Source organism: Gallinula chloropus (genome assembly GCF_964237585.1).
Source record: "Gallinula chloropus genome assembly, chromosome: 1".
Lineage (NCBI taxonomy): Eukaryota > Metazoa > Chordata > Aves > Gruiformes > Rallidae > Gallinula > Gallinula chloropus.
The window spans coordinates 29717090-29743188 of NC_140085.1; the positions used below are offsets into that span (position 1 = coordinate 29717090).

The window sequence follows — 26099 nt, forward strand, 5'->3', positions numbered from 1 at the left end:
TTTATTATCATCTCACCCTTCTTCCTCCCAAAGCCAGCTCTTGTCACTGGCACGGGCATGCTGCGGGTGCCATGGAGGGCCATACAGCTCTGCCACTGGCCCTGGCAAATCAAGGTCCCTTTGAGTGGAATCATTTGCAGTTTAAATATTTTCCTCTGATCTGTTTAAGCCCTTCTGTGTTGCTCTTGAAACATTAAAAGAGTAAAAATCTCTCCTGGGTGAACATTTCAAGAGCTTGCTTTTACTTCCAACAAAAAGGGCATCACTGTAGGCTAAAGTATTGCTATGCTGGACCAAAACCCCTTCTTTCTTCCTCTTCTTGCATCCACCTCAGACGGTCACACAAATCTTGACATTTGACTTACATTATTCCTTGGCTTAACAGCCTTCCGTTGCTGGTGTCACTTCAGCATTTCCAAGTCTACCCTTGGTGTCAGTGGTGCCTGAGAAATACTCAGCATTTGTCTGTCACAGAAACAGGCCAGAGACCCAGATTGCCCAATCTCTGAGCAACTCTGGAAGAGTGACCATCTGACTCTACTACTGTACTTTTACAACATCTGTGGTGGGTATGCTGGGACCTTGCACATCATTTCCCAGTCCCATGGCTCTTAGTGGGCTCATGAGACAACCTGATAGCCAGTTATGCCCTGGACTTTGAACAGACCCCCTCCCTGGAGCCCTCTCTTTCACACTAAAAAGCCTGCTGCTTCTGCTGGGACAAATTGTACCCTGGCAGAAGACTAATTACAGACCTTAATTATAGTCAGCAAGCCCCTTTGCTACTAGCTGCTGTACCCCTGAAAGAAAACACTATTCAAGGACTGGACAGTGAAGTCTTAAAAGCAGTGCAGTCCAACTTCCTTACAGATAACTGACTTCCTAATGCTTCTTAGGGTAAATTAGCAATGGGGGTTTTTTTTTTTTTTTTTTCCTTCCCTCCAGGCCATTACCTTTCAGAAAATTGCTGCCAAAAGGTTTTGTGGAATCAGAAAAAAAAATGTCATAGATTTGGTACACTTTGTTGCGAAACCAAACTAACTCAACTACTTTTTCCTCACTTGACCACTACTTAAATAAAAGAAGACTTCTCACATGAGAGGGAAGTTCTTCTTTCTTGGAAACCTTGACCCTGCTGCCAGTAAATATGGAGATACCGCTTAGAAAAACGTCACAGATGATTGTGGTCGAATTTGTTGAAAGTGGAGCAAGATGTATAAAAAAGCACAGCAACAATACTGATCAGCCCGCACACGAGCAATACTTATCTCCGTGAGTTATCTCAGTGCAGAAGCTGCCTTGAGGGTTAACAAAATTAGGTTAACCTCTGTCATCTAACCAGTCTTGCTGCATCACACATACTGCTCTGACTGTAGAGTCACGAAGATTTGGGAGCGAAGATGAAAGTATATTCTATTTTCAGCTCTGGGCGTTTTTTAGTTCTGCTTTGTCTTTTCACTGTGGAAGGCAAAAAGTCACCTACAGGAAAGCACACCTGCCGAAAAGGACTCCTCTCCCAAGTGACAGAGAACCTGTATATCAAGGCAACTAGTTTAAAATCATCTGTTCCTGTAAGTTGATCCCACTAGTTGAGAAGATTATATTCCTTATAGAAGCTTCTTTGCCAGCTTCATTACTGAGCACCTGGAAACTTTAATAAGTTGATCTCTACAGCCCTGAGCGACAGGGTAACGCCGCTACTTCTTTTGTAACAACGGGGAACAAGAAGATGCATAGAGAGGTGGGATGAGTTCGCCATGGAAGAAGTTTGTAGCTAGGCTGGGACTGGAACACAGATTTGCTGAGTCCTTGTCCTGCAGCTGAGTAAGATGATGACAATGATGATTTTTACTAAGTTTTGTACGAACCAGACTTAAAACTCTATCTCCCTTCCGCTGTGTAGGGGTTAATTAATACATTATATTTTGCAGAAGGATCTCATCAAGAACACAAGACTGCTTAAAAAGACAACAAAAATGCTGTTTATGGTAAGATTTATACTACTGGTTTTCCATTTTCTAACTTTGATTTTCTTTTGGTCAGTAGAGATAGGAATGGATAACTGAAAGGAATGACAGCCAACACAAAAATCACTTGTGTTTCATTGGGAAGGATGTTATATTTATGAAAACTGTACATTTAATGAGGTCCTCTGCTTAGAGGAAGAGAGTTATTTCTGCCTCATAGAAAGGGATATTCCCCTGGGACATGAAGGGAGAGTTGAGTTCAGTATGGGGAGGAAGAGGTGGATTTGGAAAGCCTGGCTGGAGGCTCTTCTCTGTAGGTCACAGCAGTGGTTCTTTGCCAGGGGTGTTGGAGTAAGGGTGTTTGCTGCACTGGGGAGGAGCGTGCTTGTGGTAGCACTTACTCCTCCTGTGAACACCTGGCTGTGTGCAATCCTCCTCAGAAATGCTGTGAGGCACCAGCCAGTTCATGAGGACCACAGCAGGTAGGCACAGGGCAGCTGTGGCACCTTCTGCTGAGGGTGTCTAGTACTATGGATGAGCCTGGGATGCTGCAGAGCAGCCAGAGCACCCAAGGAGCTGCTTTGGGCTTTGACTGCTGCAGGTGTACTGTGAGAGGGAGATCAAAGTTCCCCAGTACAATTCAGCATTGGAGCAAGACACTGAACTTGGGGTGTCTATTTGTTAGTAACCACATGTGTGTGAGATATTTAAGCTTCCTTAATGCACAGATCTATTTGGCAGGAGAAACAGTCAGTTTATCCTTAAGTAGAGACCTACTGGCCTTTGGACTGCCCTGGATCTCATTGATTACCTTGGGAGTTAAAGGTCCTTGCTTGCCTGGAACCTACACATGGACACCTGCATTTGTATGGTTTAATCTGCTGCTGCATTACCCTCCTGGTGGGAATTTCACACCTGGTACTTCCTTCCATTGCCTAAAAATAGGCATATAGCCATGTGAACTAACTTTGGGCCAGGAAGATACAACACAGGCTGTACAGGATGTCTGGTTTCTTCTGGAGCAGCAGCTGGGCACAGCATCTCAAATGGTATGGGACACTGACACAGAGGAATGGGACAATGACACCCAAAATGACTCCTACAGTTGGTCCAAGTTTGACTTAACTCCCCAATTTATCTTCTATTTATTCTTTGCATGTTAAAAAGATTTGTTGTTGTCACTTCTGTTCATGGTCCTACCAATAGTCCTTTGGCTGCCAGCACAGCATTCTCCAGCCTTTCCTTACGAAACCACAGGGGTACACTGAACTGTTTAAAAAGAAAGGAAGCAATCCAACGAGATACTAAAATTAATGCAAATGTTTCCATTGGTTGCACATTTTTAAGAGGCTGAAGTTTTAGGCTGAAGTTGACTTGTGAGGTTTTCATTTGGCAACTCTTTACCTGCTTTGTTTTCAGACAAACTGCAGTGTTCGCGATCAGCTCCTCTCCTTCTATGTGAAAAACGTTTTCAGTCATCTTGGAGTAGGAAGTGACAAGTTGTACATTACTAGTGCCTTCCAGGTCCTGCAAGCAAACATGAACACCTGTGTGAGTACATCCCTGAGAGACAAACTAACTGTCCAGCTGAAAGGGTAGGGAAGGGCTCCACTGCAGTTACTCAGCAGAGAAAGAGGGTGATTCAGAGTCACGGTGTGCCCCATATCACAGAGGACCCAACCTCCCAAGGGCTTCCCCGCTGGGGCTGGGGAAGTTTAACACCACTCATTTCCTCCCAGAGTGAGCTTGCGGGGAGCGGGCAAGGTGGTGGAGATACCATGGAGACAAGCCACTTCCCTGCTGATGTCGCCTTGTGCTGCCCTCTCAGCACCAAAGCTGAATGGAGGGTAATCACAGGGGCAAACGTGGCTCCTCCAGTTTCCGTGGTGTCACACTGGCTGTGCTGTCCTTCTTCAACAGCATTCCCACAGGGTGTGTGTAATCTTTATGCACATGTCACCTCTGCTCGTCCACTCTGAAATTTGACAGAGCTGGTGGTGTCTCATGTGTAAGCAGGGACTGCAATTATGAGGCACATTGGAACAGTTTCCATGTGTCAGCTTTGCCCATAGTGGGAACAGGTTGTCAGGGAACAATGCTGCCCACCAGCAATGTCCACTGTCACAGGTGTCCCAGGGAAGAGGCACTTTTACCAACACTCTGCCATCATCCCACCCTGTAAATAGCAGCAGGACAGCAGTTAAAACACATTTTTGCCCATGCAAAATATGCATGCTAATGTATTATGATGCTAAGATGACAGCGTCCCTTGTGGGTCATAACTCATTTTTAAGGGTAGATGCATAGCAACAGGGTGTGCCTTAAATTTTATGTCCCATTGGCTATTTTTTTTTTCCTTCAAGAAACCTGCAGACCTCACAAATCACAGTGCCCCAAAAGTGGGGTATGACTTTGGGTGAAATAATAGCCATGGATATCCAGGCAAATGTCTATAGTATTTTTTTTTTAAAGTGAGGGCAGGGTGAGAAATCAATGATGTGTTACTGAATCAAAACTTGGTCTAATCTGAACTGTATGGTAGTAAGAAAGGACATTGGTTCTATGTGCACACAAATATTTGCAATGAAAAAATAAGCAGTTTCATAGGTCTCTTCTTTGCAGTGTTAGAGCTCAAGACACAGCTAGAATATGTAAAAAGATTCAGTTCTCAATGGGAGAATGCTTTCAGGTCCTGCATTTAAAACCAGGCTAAACAGATGTAATTTACAGTCATTATTCACAGCATTCAGCACGCTGCTGTGGTTATCTGTGCCTGTCAAAAGTCCAGATATTGTATGCTCTAATATAGTTTACAGAGTTTTCACTCTCATCTGGCAAAGCAAGTGCACCTGATACAAGTGCCAGTACACCCTGAGACAGTCAGCTGTGGCTGAATGCAGAATATCGGTTATTCTGAAATACCATCAGTGACTGGAGCCTGCTGTATAGCTTAGAACATCCGTGCTGTGCTGATGGAGACAAAATGCTGCAGGTTTCTCAAAGCTCCTGAATTATTTCTCATAATTAGAGCCAGTGTTCTACCCGACACACATCTAAACATAACAATTTACATTTCTGAACCTTAAAAAAATACTGGTCGGAGAGTAAAGTCTTCCTCTGGTAAGGGAAAAGCAATAGCTCTTTGAGAAATGATGGGTTGTCATGGTTTTCTAGGAGCTATCTCTTTTCTGGAAACATATTTTTTTAAGTATTTGCATTAACTCAAAGCCAACAATACAACACCATGGGAAAGAATATAGAAACTGGGAACAGAATGAAAAGAACGGATCCTTTGCTAATACAAGTTTGTGATTTCTCCATCATATTATTTCTCAATAAATTAGCAAACTTGTTCATCCATCTACATACTCTTTAATTTTTACTATCATGTTGAGTTTTAAGATGTTTATCAGAAGGGGTTTCCACGATGGTAATACACTTATGTAATGAATTTATTACCTTTCAAGGATAAAATTCTTTATACAATTGAGGGAAAGAGCGATACCTTTATAGACATACTGACACTATATTCTTTCATAAACTCAGACTCTAATTCAGCCAGCTAGAGGCAGGCACACTATTTAAAAAATCATAATAAAATACATTTCTGGGAGCCTGCACCTGCAGCACCACTAGCCTTAAGGCTTGAACACTGCCAAGAACAGTTGTTTCCAAGGTCGGACTTAACTTTCTTACATCCATAGCAGGTTGTGGAAGTTCGTCCTCATATTTGAGTGAATTGCAGAGAGGGAATATATTCACTGCTGGACATTTAAACACTGCTCTATTGCCGTAGGTAGAGCTTGTAGACCAGTGCAGCATCACTCACAATAAGCAGCCAAGCTTGCTCGTTTGTTTACTTGCTCTTTGTGGTGGAATAGCTGAGTTTGTGACGTGTATCACTGCTCAAGCCAGCATGGTCCCTTCTGCTGTGGAATGGTTTCTGTGGAAATCTGCATTATATGAGCTGATCTTTAAAAAAAAAAACCCAAATAAAGGGCCACAAGTCAGAAAGAGCCGCCCTATTTAGAAGAGTTTTTAAAGTTTACGAATTAGAGTTGCTTCTGTATACACTTTCACCCTGCGAGATACTTTAAGAAGCACAAAAGGTCACTCAAAACCGCCTGCGTTCCTTTTTGCAGTACTCTGCGTGAGGCAGAAGGGACTAACCATCGCGGTCCAGCAGAGCCATCTCTTCTCGAACGCGTTGAGGCCCTTCGCCGCTTCCTTTCCAGGCGTGTTGTCCTTGTTAGTGGGCTGGCAAACACCGGGTCTCTCCATGTGTCTCCCTGAAAGGCCGGATCTTCCCCTTGGGAAGCCCGGGCAGCTGGGGAGACAGCAAGCCACGCTCTCCAGACAGCTCTCGCCCACAAAACCCCCAGCCGGGCTAGTTCAGGCCGGCCAGCCCCGGCCCCTCACAGCCGGGTGCGGAGCACCGGGCTGAGCCCCGCGGGGCCGCCGGGCGCGGAGAGGGCGCGGAGCGGGCTCGGGGCTTCCCCGGGCCTGGGGCGCCTCCTGCCGGCAGCGCCTCGGCATCGCCCGCCGGCGGCTGCGCCGGTGCCTCCGCGCCGGGCGGCCCGGAGCTGGCTGGGTTTAACCGGGGGGACGGGTAGCCTCCGGGTCCTGCACGGATAGACTCTTTCCTTCCTAAAACCAGCTTCCAACTCCACTCTTAAGACCGAGTCTCTGATATCGCAGCGGGGGTGTAGGAGGCTGGAGCTTGCAAAGCAAGGCGTCGTCGAGCGCTTTGTGAGGGATGCCTGGGAGCTGGGTGGCAGCAGAACTCCCAGCCGTCTTAATGGAAAATTTAGCTTGACGAAAGGGTGCGGGATTAGCCTGTCATTAGCCAGAGAGGTGGAGGCGTGGGCAGGAAAATCGGGGGAAGCTTAAATTAACTTTGTAAACGTATTTAGAGGGTTTGCAGAAGTATGACGGATTGCTGTGCAAAAGTCTTTGGCCCTTAGCATCTCCCCCTCTGAAGTTCAAGGTTAAAGGACCTCGAATCCCTGAGCTAGGCTGAGCTGTACAAAAGCTGCAACTGTAACTGAGATAAAGTGTTTAATCAGAAGACTTAGTGGTGCTGGTATTACAATGTTTTTGTCCTGTGAGCTCAACTTCCTGGGAAGCACACAGGTAAACCTCTGCATCTGCAGTGGCAGGGGATGCTGAAACAAGGCCGAGTTCACACAATGCACCAGTAGTGCCACGCTGTGGGTTGGACTCTTCCACGTCACTATGTCTTTACCTCAGCATCTTTGCTGCAACAAGCTCTTTTGGTTTCTTATCCCTTCAGCTCCCATGTGCTCCATCCACAAGGTTACCTTCTGCTGTCAAAAAATTAAAGAAAACGTTTCTTAAGGTAAGAGCAGGAGGTGCTGGCTCTCAGCTGCACTGTTCAAGTGCCGTGGGTGGTTTCTTTTCCAGCATCTTTATCTTCTTGACAGCTTGGAGAGAAGGGGATCTACAAGGCCATCCATGAGCTGGATATTCTTCTTCCCTGGATTCAGGCCTACATACAAACCATCGTATGAAGAACGAGGAAGCGACAGACAACACACTGCTCCTGTGCTTAAACAGATCCTTACCCAAAAGGCCTGAAAATGAACTGAGTGCTACCGGTACAATGGACCTAGCAGTAACTCCATCCCACTGAAGGAAAGGCTCTGTAAAACAGGGGGATAAAGAGGGATTTTCAAGAGCTTTCACCGTTGGCCTGGCATAGCACCTATGCCTGTCCTGCAGTACAAGAGCAGCCTCCTGAGCAGTTGCAGCATGACGATGTAATTCTGGTCCTGTCTGCCTGCCAGCTGCCTCGTAGGCAGCCCCTGGACACATTGCATGAGTGTAATTTGAAATGTGCTGCTGCACGGATCAGATACAATGTCCCATGTACCGTGGGCACAATCTGGCTGTGCCTTGTGCCACCCCCTGTGATTCCAACTCATAGCAATGAGGGCCACTTTTGAAAATCCCTCCCCTAAGCTAAATTTTTGTTTGTTTGTTTGTTTTTGTTATAGCTACAGAATGGTAGACACAAGCTGCTCTACATATAAATAAGAAAATTAATTATATACTGCTTATTATTAATAATTTAAGGTAATAATTGGTACCTAATAAATACACTCCACAATGTAAACTTTGGTCTATGACTCATGCATGGTCTTCAGATGTCACGTGCTCTCCATGAGATCCCATGATGCAGAAAGTGCAATAAATGGGTTGCCTTTGACTAGGATTGCAGAATAGTTTGACAGAGATTTCTGGGAAATTGTTACTCCAATGATTGTAGCAGTTTAAAAATACCTTTCATATAGTACAAAATGGTGTTCTACTTTTCTCACATTTTTAAAGATTTGTTGGAAGAAATGATCTCGGTGATAAAAATATTCTCAATCTGTACATTTGCACTTCCATGGGGGTGACATTCTGCAAAATCTCAGACCTCATTGTGCTGGTATGGTCAGGGGCATAGAATACGTCACTGTGCTGACACTGAAGGATCTGAGCCAATTTCTCCTCTGCGTTGTGCCCTTTTATAGCTCAGGGGTGCTGATTGGTCTCTGACTGGTGCCCTTTTGACTCCAGGGTCCAGCTACATGTGCTCCCTGAACAGGTTATGCTCACCTGACCTTCATTTTTATTCATTGTGGAGCCAGTCAGAAACTACCTGGGATCCCTGTGCAGGTGGTAGCTGTAGTAGGAGGCAGCCTGGCTATTCCCACACCTGAACTCAGAAAAGGGTCACTACTACTGCTAGTGAGCTGTTGGCCATCATCCAGATGAGCTGCTAGTGGAGTTCATATTTTTGTGACCTGTATCGTTTTCCCATCATCTTCAACCTCCAGCTTCCTCGGCTGTTGGCATGAAAGGATGGAGCTTTGGAACAGATTGCTCAGGTAGGAGTAAAAGGGAAGAATGAGAATGTTTTGTGACATAAATTTGGTTGCAAAGCACCCTATAGAAGCTACTCAGCAAATAATTCTCAAAAAACCCCAACAAGAAAAAAGCACATAAAAGGAACAAACCAGTGAGGAATATGTCATCTGCTAAAATCTTTCCAAATACTCTGGTCCTATACATTTAAACCTGTTCCTGAACAAGAATAGATATGCCTAACAAAAAAAGAAAAAGTTGTTATGCATATATTTTCTTACTCCAGCAGACAGAAAATCTGATGTGCCATCCTACATGATGATCTTAAATCTGGTAGGGACGCACCAATTCAAAACGTATACAGATTTATACGAAAGGGGCAGGTGAGGTGAAGAAAGCTGCCTTATGTCCCTTATTCCAGAGTAATGCCAGCTCCAGCTGAACGCCTTGTGTATTTAGCAGTGAGGCACAAATTTAGTCCTCTCTTTAGTAGTTTTATGTTGTGTCGTTTCATGATTTGTTATTTTATTACTAGAGGGAGTAGCAGTATGCAACACACCAGGTTTTGTGGCAGTACCTTACCAGGCAATTGTATTTTATTTGAGCAAGCTATATTATAAAGCAAACCAAGTCTGAACATAACATTCCCCCCCTCCTTTTTTTTTTGTCATTTTGCAACTTTCCTTCCTGAGAAGACACCTAGGAGGCTAATGACACGGAAACACGGTCCTAATTCTCTCCTTCAGATTTCATGAGGGCTGGTTATTGCCAGAATAGTGATTCAGGGAGAAGGAGCTGGGAAAGCTGCCCAGTGCTTTAATTAACAGGAGGCTGCAGAGACAGACCAGGTGTCGTGTTAAACAGGTAAAGGAATTTGGCAGAAAATAAACCTCCTTGCGTTTCAGCTTGTCCTCAGATACCAGAGGGGCTGGGGGCGGCTGGGCGTAGATTCTGAGTGGTTTCCAATTCAGCACTGTAGGTCCGGTTGTGGTCAATGTACTGAACTATCACAATTACAGATGCACAAATAGCTCAAAGGGCTTTGAGGTCTGGTCATGTTCAGTAGGAACTGCCACGGCTAGATTAGTGACTGGTGCTATTCATTGGGACAACAGAGTGCAGGTTATTTGGATAGCTGGTGATGGATACACTGTCTTACTAAAGCAGGTGCAAAAAATAAAGCAACATAAGGCAGCATAAAACTACACACAAAGCCAGATAAAACTACTTGAGTAACACAAATAACTCTATATAGAGGTTTCTAAGTTTCCTCAGTGTTTTTGGGTTTATATGACAAGGTTTTGCTAGTGGGGGGTGCTGCAGGGGTGGCATCTGGAAGAAGCTGCTAGAAGTGTCCTCCAGGTCCAGCAGAGTAAATACTGGTTGGCTCAAGGATGGACGTGCTAATGACCAAGGCTGAGCCAATCAGTGGTACTGGTAGTGCCTCTGTGATAACATATTTAAGAAAGAATAAAACCCCCTGCAAGTGGCAGCTTTTTACCTCCAGAGAAAGGAGTGAGAAGCTGTAAGAAACTGTGCAGACACCAAGGTCAGTGAAGAAGTAGGGGGAGGAGGTATTCCAGGCACTGGAGAGAGATTCCCCTGCAGCCCATGGAGAAGAGGATGGTGCAGCAGGTTGTCCCCCTGCAGCCCATGGAAGATGATGGGGAGCAGAGACCCCACCTGCAACCCATGGAGGACCCCACAATGGAGCAGGTGGAAACACCTGAAGGACATTGTGACCCAGTAGGAAGCCTGTGCTGGAGCAAGCTCCTGGCAGGACCTTCAGCCCATGGATAGAGGGGCCCATATTGGAGCAGGTTTGCTGGGAATACTTGTGGCCTTGTGAGGCACTGTGCCGGAGCAGACTGTTCCTGAAGGTCTGCACCCCATGGAACCCACGCTGCGGCAGTTGGCAAAGGGCTGAAAGCCTGTGGGAAGGACTCACATGGGAGAAGATCATGGAGGACGGTCTCCTGTGAGAGGGGGTCCATGCTGGAGCAGGGGAAGAGTGTGAGGAGTCCTCTCTGTGGGGAGAAAGGAAGAGCAGACACAACTCATGATGAACTGACCACAACCCCCATTCCCTATTCCCTCATACTACTCAGTGGGGAGAGAAATCATGAATGAAGTTGATCCTGGGAAGAAGGGAGGGTGTGTGTGTGTAAATGTTAATATTTGTTATTTCCCATTATCCTATTCTGTCTTGATTGGTGTGTAATAAATTAGATGCATTTTATTTCATGTTGAGTCTGTTTTGCCCGTGTTGTTAATTGGTGAATGATCTCTCCCTGTCCTTATCTTGACTCCTAAGCCTCTCAATATGTATTTTCTCTCCTGTCTGAGAAAGTGAGTGATAGAGCGGCTTTGGTGGGCATCTGGCCTCTAGCCAGTGTCAAACCACCACACTAGGATAACTTAGTGTTTAATTTAGTCCCAAGGGAGCGGGGGAGAGGCTCAGCCTGTTGACTGGTCTCAGAAATCCACGATGGTGCATGATAGCATCTTCTTGACTTGTTGCAATAGTATTTTTCCTAACATGCCTCTGTTCTGGGGCTACTTTTATACTATTCTTGCCTATCAGGTGGAGCTTCAGTGACTCTAGTCCTGCACACCTGTGTTGTGATTGGTGTAAATTTTCCTTGCTTTGCTTTTAAAGGTAAAGGCTAAAAAAAATTCAGAGTGTGTGTTCAATGAGGGGCAGTTGCACCTTGAGGTCAGCTAACTTTTGGGATGGAGGTATGATTTTGTATTATAATGATATTATAATGAGGAAAGTTCACCCAAAGGACATGATCTAGACAGGAAAACGATGAACTGCTGGCTCAGTTCTGGCTCAGTTCTCACCCAGGGCGGAAACAATGCAGCTTCTCAGTACCACAGTACAACAGGTTCCCATAGATCACAGAGCCTAGCCGCAGTGTCTCCACTCCGCTCTACCCTCTGTGTACTGTTCTCTCAGGGTTAGCACATCAAGCTCCCCGGGTGTTGCCAAGCTCTAACATCGCCTAGGGAACCTTTATGGAAGGGTCTGTCAGCATATCAGCTGCACTTCACCCTGGATGTTTCTTCAGTGCTTAACCTTTTCTTAAAGTAGGATCATAAGTTTAAATTCTAAGTCACCACCAGCAGTTGTTCCACACCAGGGCAGACACAGGATCCTGCCACCTGAAACAGCAGGATACATCCTGGCCAAATATGGCTGGGGTAGGAGTGTGAAGATTTCCCAGGACACAATGCTCCCTCCAGCATGAGCAGAGGGACCCCAGGGTGAGCTGGGCAGCCAGAGGACCTGAGGAAAGGGAAGTGTAACTGGCTGAGGGTATGGTCACTTGCTGACCCATAAAAATGTAAGTCCACTGTTTCAAATGTGGACAGACAGCTGCAGTGAAGTCACGTCATCTTGCAGAGTCAATATCCAACATCGGCTTGGAGCGTTGCAGCAGATGTCTAATACAAGGGAGATGCAATTCAAACCAGATTTTTTTTCAATGAAAACCAAAATGGTAAATCAGGGGGGCAGTTGCAAAGGGGGTATATTTAACATTGTGGCCTTTTTGATCATCTAATTTAATTTTCATTTAACACGCTGGCCTTTTTTGTGGATTTGTTCATGCAGCCCATGCATTTGTGAGATTTAGATTTGCTTTCTGTTTTAATGGTTTTTGTCCAAACTCTGGTGTATGGAATAGAAAAGTGACCATGGGCATGGCCTTCACAGACTTCATCAGACGTCACTGTCCTATCCTTGCTGCTGGCAGGAAGCAGTAGCTGGGATCTGGGGACTCAGCCCAGGCTACCCCTGCCCCCCATGGCTGCAAGAGCAAGAGGGGCTGCTCCTTTTCTGCTGCAGAAGGAAGCCAGTAACACCTCCAAACAGAAAACCTTCAGCGTTTAATTCAGAGGCTCCATGGGCAATGATTTCAGGGGATTCAGGTTGCTGAAGAATTTTAATTTTTTTTTTTAATTTTCCTGAGGTACTGCATCCTGTCAGTGGATATTTTTTTTCCATTTTTCTCTGCTTGTGGATGTACAGACTTGAAAAAACTCCAGAAGCAGCTTGCAGTGATTGTTTGTGGGTTATCTGTGTTTTTGGCTGTGCTGTGATACAAAGGGGAATATGAGCTCTGTGGCTAAAGGCGATTTTATAAAATGAGCACTGCTCACCCCTCAGAGGGACACAGAGGTACGCAGATGATGCACAGAGAGACAGAAGAACTCTGAAATGGGTGTAAGTGGATACATATTTCAGCGGGATTTAAATGATTTATCTAATCATGCATCAACCTGCAAGTAGCACCTTCCTCCCTGGTGACTGGCGCAGTGTCCTGTGGTGGAGGGGTGACGAAGGGCAGGCCCAGCCACCACGCTGTGTTCCTGGGTGTCGGTCTCTGGGTGTTCTGGGTGTATGTGGCAAGGTTTTGGTAGCAGTGGGAGGGCTGCAGAGGTGCCTTCTGCGACAAGCTGCTAGAAGCTTCCCCTGGGTCCGACAGAGCCAATACAAGCTGGCTCCAAGATGGACCTGCTGCTGATCAAGGCTGAGCCAATCAGCGACGGTGGTAGCGCCTCTGTGATAACGCATCTGAGGAGGAGAGGAGCGAGAAGACAGGAGGTCGGTGAAGGAGCGGGAGGAGGTGCTCCGGGTGCTGGAGCAGAGATTCCCCTGCGGCCCGTGGAGAAGACCGTGGTGAAGCAGGTTGTCCCCATGCAGCCCGTGGAAGATGATGGTGAGTAGAAATTCCACCTGCAGCCCGTGGAAGACCTTACGGTGGAGCAGATGGAGACATCTGAAGGACGCTGTGACCCCGTGCTGGAGCAAGATCTTGGTAGGACCTGCAGCCCATGGAGAGAGGAGCCCATACCAGAGCAGGTTTGATAGGGGCACTTGTGACCCTGTAGGTGACCTGCAGTGAAACAATCTGTCCCTGAAGGTCTGCACTCTGTGGAAGGGACCCATGCTGGGGCAGTGGATGAAGAACTGCAGCCTATGGGAAGGACGCACATTGGAGAAGTTCATGGAGGACTGTCTCCCATGGGTGGGACCCCATGCTGGAGCAGGGGAAGAATGTGAGGAGACTTCCTTCTGAGGAGGAAAGACCAACAGAGACAACTCATGATGAACTGACCATAACCCCTAGTCCCTGTCCCTCTGTGCCACCTGAGGGGAGGAGGGAGAGAAATCAGGAATAAAACTGAGCCCGAGAAGAAGAGAGGGGTAGGGGGGAGATGCTATTAAGATTTGGTTTTGTTTCTCATTACTTGACTCTAATTTGCTTAATATTCATTTTCTCCAAGTAGAGTCTGCTTTCCCTGTGATGGTAACTGGTAAGTGATCTCTCCCTGTCCTTGTCTCAGTCCACGAGCCTTTTGTTTTATTTTCATGTCCCTGTCCAGCTACGGAGGGCCGTGATAGAGAGGCTTTGGTGGGCATCTGGCCTCCAGCCACATCAGGCATGGTGCATGCCTTATGGAGTAATGCAAATCACATTTCCAAAGCAATTAACCGCTCTTGAATGAAAGGCAAAACTTGGCTCAAAATAAAGGTCGGTATTTAATAGACAAGTCTTGTGATTAATGACAGTTGCCATATACAGGCCAGTTAGCAACAAATATCGTGCTGCATCTTCACAAAACCAGCAAAATAATTAGCGCTTAATATATTTAACTGACAATTCAATGTAGTAAGTATGGACAGAAGTTTATTGCTAATTGCCTTTTAAAACGGTAGGAGGAAAGGAAAGCTTTTCAGTTTTCCAGATGAAACTCTAGGTGTCACTCTTAGAAAACAAGACTCGCATTGGCCCCGGTTTGTTTTTAATTCTTCAGGTGATGAAGAAAGTGTTAGAGCCAGTTTCACAAGTAGTTTCCTTGGATGTAAAACAATTACACATGCAGTTGGATTAGAAGGTTGGTTTAGTTTTGTTTTGTTTTTAAATTCAGTGCCACAAAGATAGAGTTGGAGTTAAACATGTGATGGAGGAGAGATGGGTATTTAACCAGAGACTAAGGTTATAAATGAGATAAGAATTCAGTCCCCGCTTTTGCTGCAGACTTCCTATGTCACTGCAAGCAAGTTGCTTCATTAAGACACTGTTCTCATTTGGCAAAAGGAAAAACTGCCTAGCAATTATTTGCCAAAGTTATTTATCTTTGCTGTGCGTACAGAAATCCTCAGAAGGAAATGAATAGCCATGTAGCATTAATTGTTGTCGCTATTGCTTAGTATGGTCTGTCTTCTGGCAGTGTTTTGATATTTTTTGGAGTAGTAACTTTTATTATAGGTCAAAAAGGGCGTTTTGTGACTGTTGCTGCAAGGGAAGAACAAAACATATGTAGCTGTGCATTAAAATTGTCAAAAGCTTGTAACTTCTTGAAAATCACTGATCTAGTGGAAAGTAGCAGCTGCACATGCAGTTTTGGAGTCATGTAAATAATACAGCAACAGTCAGCAAAGACAACAATTTCCATCACAGAGAAGACGATGTAAAAATTTTAACTACTTTTCCTGAAGTGTGTTTTTCTCTGAGGTGAGAAATCTTCAGAGCACAGACTGTCCGCTAGTAAGTATTTTTTGCTGTAACCAGAAGCATCTACAGTAAATTCCTGGTCTTGACCAGAGTGCTGAGATGGTGTTATCATATTCTATCTCCAGAGACGAGCGGCTTGTAAATAGTGAGTGTCACAGTGGTACCTGCTCCTGAAAACCAACAGGACCTGCTGAGGTATGGGACAGTCACTCTCCAGTAACAGATGCAGAGAATGGTCTCCCTTTAATTAAGCTTTCATTTAAAAATCAATATTTATCTTGTTATTCCTATTCAATTGGCTCCAGTGGGAGAGAGATGAAGAGATATAAAGGCAGGCAGTAGGTCTGAGAAGCATTGCCAGGGGGAACGGAGAAGTACTGGAAATAATACCGTCAAGTGAAGCTGAAGACTATCATGGAGTAAAGATGCTGGTGACATATGTCAGGAGTAGACTGGAATGCTACATTGAAAAACGTTATGGACAAAGTTTTTTCAGTCCCATGGATGGGGTTGCAGATCTCAAAGGCAACAATGATTTAAAGCCACAGGTCCACAGGGTAAATGAGGCTAGCAGGGGCCTCTGGAGGCCTCTGTTCTGACTTCCTGCTCAAAGCAAGATCTACCAGGACGTTGGCCCAGGCTGCCCAGGGCCTCACACAACTGGATCTTGAAAATCTCTGATAGAAGCCCCGGAAGATTGACTTTGAAGGGTCATCACATCATTTCTGGACAGGGTAAAGCGTTACAGAGCTGAATGCAGCTACAGAATGAGCAGTGGGACTGTGCAGATGCTCTGCCATCAACAAACCATGCACATCACATGTGCATATCCAGCAGCTGCCTCGATCACCCTGGCAAACCCGCCTTGGTTTCCAGATGTAATTAACTCAAATACAGTCCCGTAGTGACTGTTGGCTCAGTTGCTCTGTGGAAAGGGCAACTGAAGGACAACGTCTTTGCTTCCATAGTAGAAAGGAAAACCACGAGCAACTATCTGGCCACAAAATGTTTCTGCGAGATGAATGACAAACTGCAGGCAAGTATCATGTTCTGCAAGAGCAAAGGGTTGAATAAATTTTGAAAGAGGATTAAGAGAGATGAGAAGTTACAGATGTTTCTCTTTTGGTAAGTAATTTCTGAAGAAGATTGCAGGCACCTCGCAAGTGATGCGGAGGCTTTTGGTCCAAAGCTCAAGGGGTGGAAAGCAGACCACCTCTGCTCTTGCTCTTGGTCTGCTCCTTGTGACTTGGGCGTCACCAGGGATGTTTTTCTTGTGTGGATCATAAAAAGGTCATTCACATCTCCCTGCTCCTTGGTCATTCAGTCTGGCTGGCTCCAGTGTGCCTCTCCTCCTCATCCTAGGTCATGATGCCCTTTCTAGACATGTGTCACTTCCTGGTTGGGGAAAGCAGCTTTCTGGCTCAGCAACCTGGCAAAGCAGTGCAAGAACATGTCAAGCTAAAATATTTAAGAAATATTATCTAGCTGATTAGCATTCCATGATTTTTGAATATTCTGAGATAAAAACCTGAGAAAATCTGAATTTAACAAGGTTTAGTTAAAGAAGGTGTATAAAGGCAGAGGCAATCAGAAGAAAATAGCGTGGGAGCATAGAGGTGTTATGATGGGTGAGTAGAGGAGCCTGGGCTATTCAGTTCTCAGCTGTAGCCTCAGTGTGTGGTTGTATTTTGCACATAAAAATATCTATTTAAAGACAGTGGGGAGTGGAGCTTCCAGCAGCTGGAGTTGCAGAGAAAAGAGACCATGAATGAGGTTGTATATTGATTCTCAGTTGTATATAGATACAAAGAAATTGAGGCATGGTGAAGTTTGGTTTTGCTTTTCAAATAAGCTTTTAATCAATTATCATATTTTTCTTCTCTTTAAATGCCTCACAAAGACCTTTACATTTATGACCCAGTAACAGAATTTTGAGTTACTAATGTGCATCACTTGTTAATGACATTTGAGCTACGGTTTTTCTTCCACTTTCCTCCAGCGCTGCTTGTTTAAGTTGTTTTGGTACTCATGGTGCAACCATACTTTCGACTGAGCTCATGAGAAGGAAATAACATCCTCAAAGACGCAAAGGTACAGAGACAAGTTTTATTAACTTGTTTCTCCTAAAGCTTCAATGAGCAGTAGTTAACAGCAAAATAAACCATGGTGGTTTTGTTGCTGTAGATGAAGATCAGTAGCCCTGCCTATCATTAATAAAGCATCATCAATTATTTTCTGCTTTCTCCCTCCCTACACAACAGAAGTGGTTTGTGCCAGCCTGACTTGTCCCTAACCACGAGCGAAGAACCCACTGACGTCTCCTAGACAAATTTTGTCATGTCAGCGTAAATGTTTTCTCTGTTCCTGTATAACGATTAGGGAATAACCAGTAGCACTTTCCAAGTGATGAAGACAGCTCACAGAGATAAACCACAGGTGTGGTAAATTAGTCACTTGATAAAACTATTTACAATCGAGCCTCCTAGATGTGAGGAAAAACAGCTTTTTGTGAATGAGAAACCACAGGCTGTCAGTGGAAAAGGCAGCCTGTTTTTCTACCCTCAGCAGGGGAAAGAGTGTTTCACGTACGACGATGCCCCGCAAGGGCTTGCAGACGTGAATCCCAAGCCGGTGGACAACTTCAGCAGAAGCAGCTGGAGAAGGGCAGCCCACGCCAGCCGTCAGTTTGGAATTTCTCAGCCAGGTACCAGGCATCGCCCCCGCTCCTGGGAGGTTCCCCCCGCTTTCTCCTTCCGCCCCGTGACGAGGGGAGCCATAACGTGGATGTTGATGGGGTGGTGGTGCCACTTCTCGGTTTCAGGCTATTTCTGGCATTTGGGGGCAACTTTGACATCAGTGTGGGGACTGGAGTGGGTTTCATGCTCTATGAATTGTTCGGGGTTTTTTAGAAAAAAATCCCGTTCCACCTAAGCAAAGCCAAGGGCATTCAAAGTTTGGAGAAAATCACAGGATTGCAAATAGCTACAAAGAGGTGGTACAGCGTTGGGTGCAGACTGCAATTTGAACCAGTGGATTGGTCTCTTCAAGACCAGAAGCCTTGACTTGCATGCCCTGTACTCCCAAAAAGGCCTGCTGATACCAAGAATTATTGAGGAGAGTATCTCACTGATGTGAATGGTGCTCAGCTGATAGATATGTTCAGCACAATCTGATTTCAGACCATGGAAAGCAAGATCCTGGTTCTTATTCCTCTATACAGAGAAAATGAATCTCTGGGGGAGGTTTTATAGATGGAAGAAAAGAGGCCACACTGATGCATTGGGTGGCTACTACCTAATAAAGCATATTTCCCAGACCTGAACTCAGGATGAATGTTTTAGTGACTGAAAAAATACATAGGTATTGTTATAAATGGCCCATGTTGTGCTATGGCAGAAAGAGTGAATATACATGTTCAAGTCATCCATGAATGAAGATTACTGGGAGGAAGCAGAAAGATATAACTTCTACATGTGGTTTCACTATTGATTTCTTGACTCTACTTCAAGTTTTAATTAATTTGAAACATTGAAATATTGCAAATGAATTAAAGGAGAATTATAAAAAAAAGTGTTGTCTGGTAGAAACAAGACATGAAATGTATCAGTTCAGTCCTATCCATGAATGGGAAGATAATAAATCAACCAGATTGAAGTTAATCTACGTAAGTGACTTCATAGGAAACACCAGGTTTCTCCAGCCAGACGGAAGAAAGCACAGTATGGTTTTACTCTTCACTACTAAAAACAGGAAATCCAGTTTCTCTGGAACTAGCAATAAGACAGCAACTCACCACACCAACTAGTATAAATTATCACTTCTAAGACTGTAAATGGAAACTACAGTATTGATAAATTGTATCCATCAGATACTGAGCTCAGGGTAGAATGAGGAGCTTTGAGGAAGTTTTTTACCTACACACTCTTCCTTGTTCTTTTGTGAAGGCTCTTCCATAATTTCATGCTGTGATTGCCAGATGTCTTCCATCTTCTGATCTAAATTTACTCATGTCCAGTTTATAACCATTTCATCTAGTATCAGTGAATTCTGTTAGCTTACAAGACTTAGTGAATTTGCTGTTTTCTCACTCTAATGTAGTTTGGATAACAATTCCATCTTCTTTCAGCCTTTCTTTTTTTTGAAGCTAAACAAGCCAAACTCTTCCAGGCTTCTTTTATAAAACAGGAGCTCTCTACCGTATGTAGTTTGAACTCATCTTTGTAGCAGAGGGTTAACCCACAACTGTACACTGGCATTATTCCCTTCCTCTATCTTCTGTAAATACCTTGCCCAGTTAACCTTCACAGTGTCCATTTCCATCACAGCATTGCATTGATGCTTCCTGTAATGAGCAGTGGCACCATGGGGCTGTACTCCTTCTCCAAAGTGTGCCCTCCCAGCTGCTTCTGACCAGAAGACAAAAACCTGGACTGGCACTTCCACGGTCATATTTCTCCTTATTTTATTAATTCCATCCTCAAGTCAGTCTAGTAAACAATGTTCTCACTTCAATCTGCCTTGGATTGAACCCAAGTTGCATATTAATCTTTTTCTTCCTTGTCTTTAATGGTTGATTATTTCATACTTTGTTCTAAAGTCTTGCTCACCATTCTTGTCATAATAAGAGACATAATATGTCTCTTTCTGCCTTTCTCGTTATTTCTCCCTTTCTTAATGACAGCTGTTGCATTTTCTGTTCTCTGATCTGAAAATGTCACAAATTGATTAAAATTTCTCCCTACTGCAACTGCATTTTCATGTGCCCATTTGTTTGGTTTGTTTCCTTGATGGAATAACCTTTAAATCTACATTCTTGCTTCTGCTTTTGCCACAGAGGGGTTCATTTCCACTCCTGCCACTATCAGTCATCTTGACTTTACTTTTGTGTTCTGTGTCAGCAACTCTCAAAATTATCTTGGTCACCTACTACATTCACTAATGTTCTTAATGTCCCCAGCCATATTAAAAGTTGAGTTGAATTGCCTATTGAATTTTTTTGCTACAGAGTATATAGTCTTAACTGGTACCAACCTCACCTCTTTCTTCCTGCTCCTCTTTAAATGATGATGGCATGATTTGCTGACTTGATACTTCTATTTTCTGATTTGGTGTGATTTTGGAAAGTTCTTTTGCACACCTTTTTGACATCCAAGATTCAGTTATCTCTGCTGACATGTCCTTTCTGTGCCACGGGGTCCTGCTATGTTCCTGCTATTCTTCAGGGAGTGGTTGCATTGAATAGGATCACAGAAAAGCCCGGGCTGAAAGGGAAGGCTGCGGTTAGATACTCCTGAACCGTCTTCCCTGGAAAAAAACCAATTCCTTCAGTCTTCACAAGAAGAGGTCTCCAACCCTCTAATCACATTGGAGGCCACTGGGTAACCATCCCATTTTTCAGTGTCTCTCTTGATCTGGGGGGAATTAAAGTTGTGTGCACTATACTGGGTGAGACCTGACAGGTGCCAAGCAGAGTGGGACATTCCAGGACCTGCTGGTTGTAGTTATGCTGATGCAGCCCAAGATACCATTTGCCTTTGCTGCTGCAAGATCAAATCCACTTATGTTCAATGATCCACCAGCACATTCGAGTCCTCTTCAGCAGACCTTCACTACTGTCTGCCATATTTTTCACCTTTGCTTGTGAGGCAAATTCTTTTACCTTCAAATCCGGTGATGGGTTCCTCTAACCCCTCAAAATGTTTCGTTTTGAAATGAAAATATCATTGTTTAACTGAAACGTTACAACTCATGTAACAACACCCAGTCCTATTCAGAGAATTAACATCTACCATAATGATACACTTCCCAGTAGTACCTACCTTTTCAGTCATGCTGTATTTTATTATATTTTATCTTTATCCAACCAGTGGATTAGATTCCAGAGGAATGCGGTTTACTATGATATTTTACCTAGCCACATTTTCGTTTTCTCCAAGATATTCCCTCAGATATTTCTTCTTTAGTTTTGAGACAAATTCTAAAGAATTTTGCAGTATTGATTCCTTCTGTGGCATTCAGAATTTCTTCATGAGCTCTGCTTTTAATTCTTCTTTTCCTAACTTTGTCGCCTGTGCTCTAGGCACGTCTGCTACTTCACTATTTCATTGTCATTATTTCTGCAGCACTTCTGGAATCACAGAATCACAGAATCACAGAATCTTAGGGGTTGGAAGGGACCTCAAGAAATCATCGGGTCCAACCCCCCTGCCAAAGCTGGAGCTACTCTAAGACCTACAAACTTCTTAAGTCTTTGAATATCCATTCAAAGCATTACCTTGCAATTTGAGGCAAATAGAAAAACAACTCGAATCCATTCCTTTTTCAGTTAATCAAGGCTACATTATCACTGACACCTTGACATACAGTTACCACAAAGATATCCTTGGAAGCAGATGCATCCCATCACAGTCTCTTTTGAGTGTAATTCAAGATGCAATGGCAGAAATTATAGAGTTTTTAAGTAGGTTTGCATGTGTGTCCAGGTATGAGAAGACTCATGACTACTTTTAAATATTTAATTGTTTCTTCCACAAATATTTATTTCTGAACATACTTGTGCCTGATTATTCTGGTTCAGGATTTAGTGCAAGCAACATTTTAACTTCCTGCATCTCATTGCTTAAACCATTCAGCTTCAGTGCTGAGAATATTGTATGATATGTCTTCATTAGCAGAAGGAGCAATGGTATAGGAGGAGATCTGTAAGTTAACAAACCTGACATTGAGACCCCAACTTCTATACTGCATTTGGTTTGAGTTTGCTTTTAACTAGCTCTAGCCTGGTCTCATGGTATGAACTACATTTAACAACTGGACAACATCTTCCAGTTTTATTTTATTTCAAAAGGATCCATTTTTTCCAGGAGTGCTTCCAAATGTAACCCAAAGTACGATCAGTGGGTTTAAGTTCCAGTGTAGAACAAATGGGACACTAATGTAGAATATCTCACTGAAATGCCATTTTACCTTATACAGGAGGGAAAAAAATTTAGGTAATCTAAAAGTTATTTGGGTATTTTTTTTTAGCAACTATCAAACCAGGATTGCTGGTTTTCAAAAAGAAAAATCTTTCATGGAAAGGGGAGAATGTTTCAAGTGTTCTGATAGAAGCCGGAGTTGCTGTCACTGAACTTTGAGCCCTTCTCAATTGATATTCAACTTGTTATATGCTGTACATGGAGATAAGAGATAGTACACCACAGCTAAAGCCTCATGTATCATAGTTTCTGTGCTGCAGATACCCACACTAGTAGATTGAAAAAAACCCCAAGCCTAGCTATGGTAGCACATGCTACAGATTTTCATCACTTTTGATGCACAGATATGCACAGAATAGGCTGATGTGGCAAACCAGAGATATTGAAAAGGGATGAAGTAAGAGTCCAGAGCCCTGTACACATTAATATGAAACAATAAGATTTTAAGTGGGATGGTGAAGTTCCTTTTAAAACTCTTCCAAGTTTTGGATTTTTAAATTTTTTTTGTAACTGCCATATGGATTTTCCTAGACATTAACTAACTCTTGTGTAGTTACTGGAATGAATACACTTTCACAACAATGAAATAGCTGTGTTAGGAAAGCTATTCCCCTCTTTATGGCAATTAGCTCATATAGACACTTTAAAATTTCAACACATGGTCCATGATTAGCAAAGCAATCTGACTGTTGCTTAGTTGCCAACTTCAATGAAAGTGGCAGAGGCTAAATTAGCTGTGACACTTTTGACTCTCAAATTTCGATCAAATTGCTGACTGTTCAAAAGTTACTGACAAAGAAGGAACTGACAGCTAGAGAAACAGCATGAGTTTCATTTCCTTAGGAAAAAAGATTAGCAACCCAGTACTTGTGCTTTGATTACTTTAAAGTGTGCTACTTGAGACTGTATTATGTTCTTCTCCAACATTTGCTTGTTTTATTGTTTTATTGTCTTTTTAGAAACCAACTTTATTTTAGTTTGGGGGTGGAGACTCATTAGCCTCTTCAAAAAAAGCAACAGAAACTTAGTTCTCTTATTTCTTGGTCTTTTAAGTATTAATTACTAGCTAAACAAAACTTTTTATCACCTACAGCTGGCTAGAGGGTGTCCATTCAGAGCACTTCATGGTCGTTGTTCCAGATCTTTGAAAAAAGAAGATATGTGACTTTAAAATAAAGTGCCTCTACACTCGACCCAATAGGGCTTCTATAGACAGCCTTATTTCCTGTGGAGTTGAAGAGGAAACGTACTTAGGGTGTGAAGCACTTCTTTATTTTTTAGCTACTAAAAAGCAAAGGTCTTGCATATTTCCCCTTTCACTTTAAATTGTCAATCTAACTGGAAAGTCTGTGCCAGCAAACCGCTCTCAAGAAGTCCAGTTCTAAGTAAAATGTCATCTGTGGATGGATTGCTTGTACGCCTGATTTTCTGGTGTGCTCGTAAGTGTTCTGGAGGCAGGACAGAAACAGGTAGGACCCAATCTGCATACTGATTTGCCTTTTTTTTTTCTGTGAGTAAAGAAGACTGGCTTGCTTAGTCACACAATTATGAATGGCTCTAAAGAGAATGGCGGTCAAGGGGAATCCCCACCAAACTGTCTCCTGGATTGTTTTAGAAGAAAAGATTGCATCACACAGGAGATTTCCTAGCAGAAATCTCCTGTGGATGTTTCCAAATGGTTATGACAAAAAACGCCCACTCTGTAGGCTGATTTGAAATTTTTAATGGATATTTTCTTACTGGTGTTTGAAATAGATCCGAGTTAACCTCCAACATATGCCCACACCTACACACTTGTGTTTGCATGTGCATGTGTGATATTATCTGTTACAAATCGTGTAAGGGATAATGTGAAAATGATCAGATTTTTCAAAAAAATTTTCACATTTCAACTTAGAAAACTCTGTAAGAAATTAAAACATTATAGGATTGCTTTCACTAGTGTTTTCTTCCAAATTTATATATGCATATTCTTTTCCAACAATAAATGTGACTGTATGATAAAGGTACTTAAACTGTGAAAACAAATACAACAGTTCAATGAAAACTTGAATGGTGCCTGAATTCTTTGCTAAAAACTATACCAAAAACACTCCAATGCAAATAAAAGCATTGGAAAAAGTCAACATAAGGAGAAGGAATGAATCACAAAACCCAACAGATGGAGAAACATAACGTAAGGAAGATGAGTGGGACTGGCTCACTGGCAGTTTGAAAGACTGAAACGTACCATTTGGATATAGTATTAAGAATTTATGGGAAATATTATGATGATCAGAGGGCTATGATTTCCAACGTTACCAATCTACAAGAAGTTTTTCAGCAGAGCCCTGCTATTTTAGGAGGTTGCAAGCTGGCAGGTGATGAGATCAATGGAGACACCTAACTGGAATCACCCAGCATGTACTGAAACCAACAGCTGATCCAAGAGAAGTATCCTTTGGTCTTCTCTCTTTAAAATAACACGGTCCTTTTGAAAAGGTGCCATGAAGTCTAATCACATAAGTTCAGATGGCTTTTTGGTTTCTTTTGAAGGTGGAACTGATCCTATGAAAATGAAACTGAAGACCAGACTGTGAAAAATACCAGAGTTCTCACTGGACAGAGAGTTAATATGTAAAGGAAAACTGGGTCTTGTGTATGAGGACTTGAGGAAAAATGCTGTGAGCAAAACATGATGTTTTTTCTATCTATTAATGCACAGCAAAAGTAGACATATGCACACATATTCACAGGAAACAGCAGAGAGTCAGAACTACAGAACACAGTTGGACCACATTGCAGTGGAGTTGTTTTCTTAATGAATTATTTCTCTTAAAGTGAATTAAAATGCTACCTTAAAACTAAAGGGAATATTTGTGCAAAAGGTTATGGAAATACCAGTGTGTTGGCTTTATGAAGAGCAGAGCTATTAGGAAAGAATTAGAAAACGTTGGAAGACCACTTAAGGAAAACTATTTTAATAAAATATATCTTTATTTTGTAGAAGACTTTATGCCCACCAAGGCACAAAGTGCCTTATCTGAAATCAGTGTGTTGCATTGATAGCATTGGATTGATAACATTGGCCAATTAACATGAAAAATCAACAGTATGAATGTTGTAGGTGCTTCAAGGCCTACAAATTCTAGGTGGAAGTATTTCAAAAGTCTTTAGGAAGAACCTTGAAACAATTACATTTAAATTGTATTTTTTTTCTATTTGGCTTATTAAACTTTTAGAAGTTCTTTTCAAACTCTTCCCTGAAACGATGATGATTAAAATGTGATTAGATAAAAATCCCAACCCCAAAACTCTAAAATAGACCCCAAGATTCATGAAATCACATAAGACAAGAAGCTGGGGCTTTAAAAAAGGAAACAAATGTAAGATTAATGATACAATGCTCAGAACTCGTGCACCACCAAAGGATATTATGCTGCTGAAAACAGAAAATTTTCAAGAGTAAGTGTTTTATTCTTCTTGGAAGAATGAAGAACAACTGGTGAAAATGAAAGATTTTATGTGGAAAAACCCATAGACACTGTGGTTGTAGCACAGGAGGTATTTTATGCACCGCCAGCCACATTTTGGGCTGCTGCCATGCCAACAGTTGTGCTACTTTTCCACTGATATGCACTTAAACTAAAATTGAAAAAGATTTGGAATCTTCTTCTATTTTGTGGGTAAAAAATTTAAACCCGGAGCTGAATATGTGAAGACTCTAAAATGTAGAAGTGTAGAGTAAAAACACATACCATGTTTTTCTATTACTG

The 26099-nt window shown here is 43.0% G+C and overlaps 1 protein-coding gene across 1 annotated transcript; it reads left to right on the top strand.

The window, feature by feature from the left end:
* Positions 1 to 1400: 1400 nt before the first annotated feature.
* IL26 (interleukin 26) lies at positions 1401 to 7498 on the top strand (the record flags this gene model as incomplete). The annotated part of the gene is made up of 5 exons (XM_084276038.1): positions 1401 to 1571; positions 1932 to 1988; positions 3387 to 3518; positions 7261 to 7326; positions 7412 to 7498. 5 exons carry the CDS (start codon positions 1401 to 1403, stop codon positions 7496 to 7498), a joined length of 513 nt encoding a protein of 170 aa, XP_084132164.1.
* Between the last annotated feature and the right edge of the window lie 18601 nt (positions 7499 to 26099).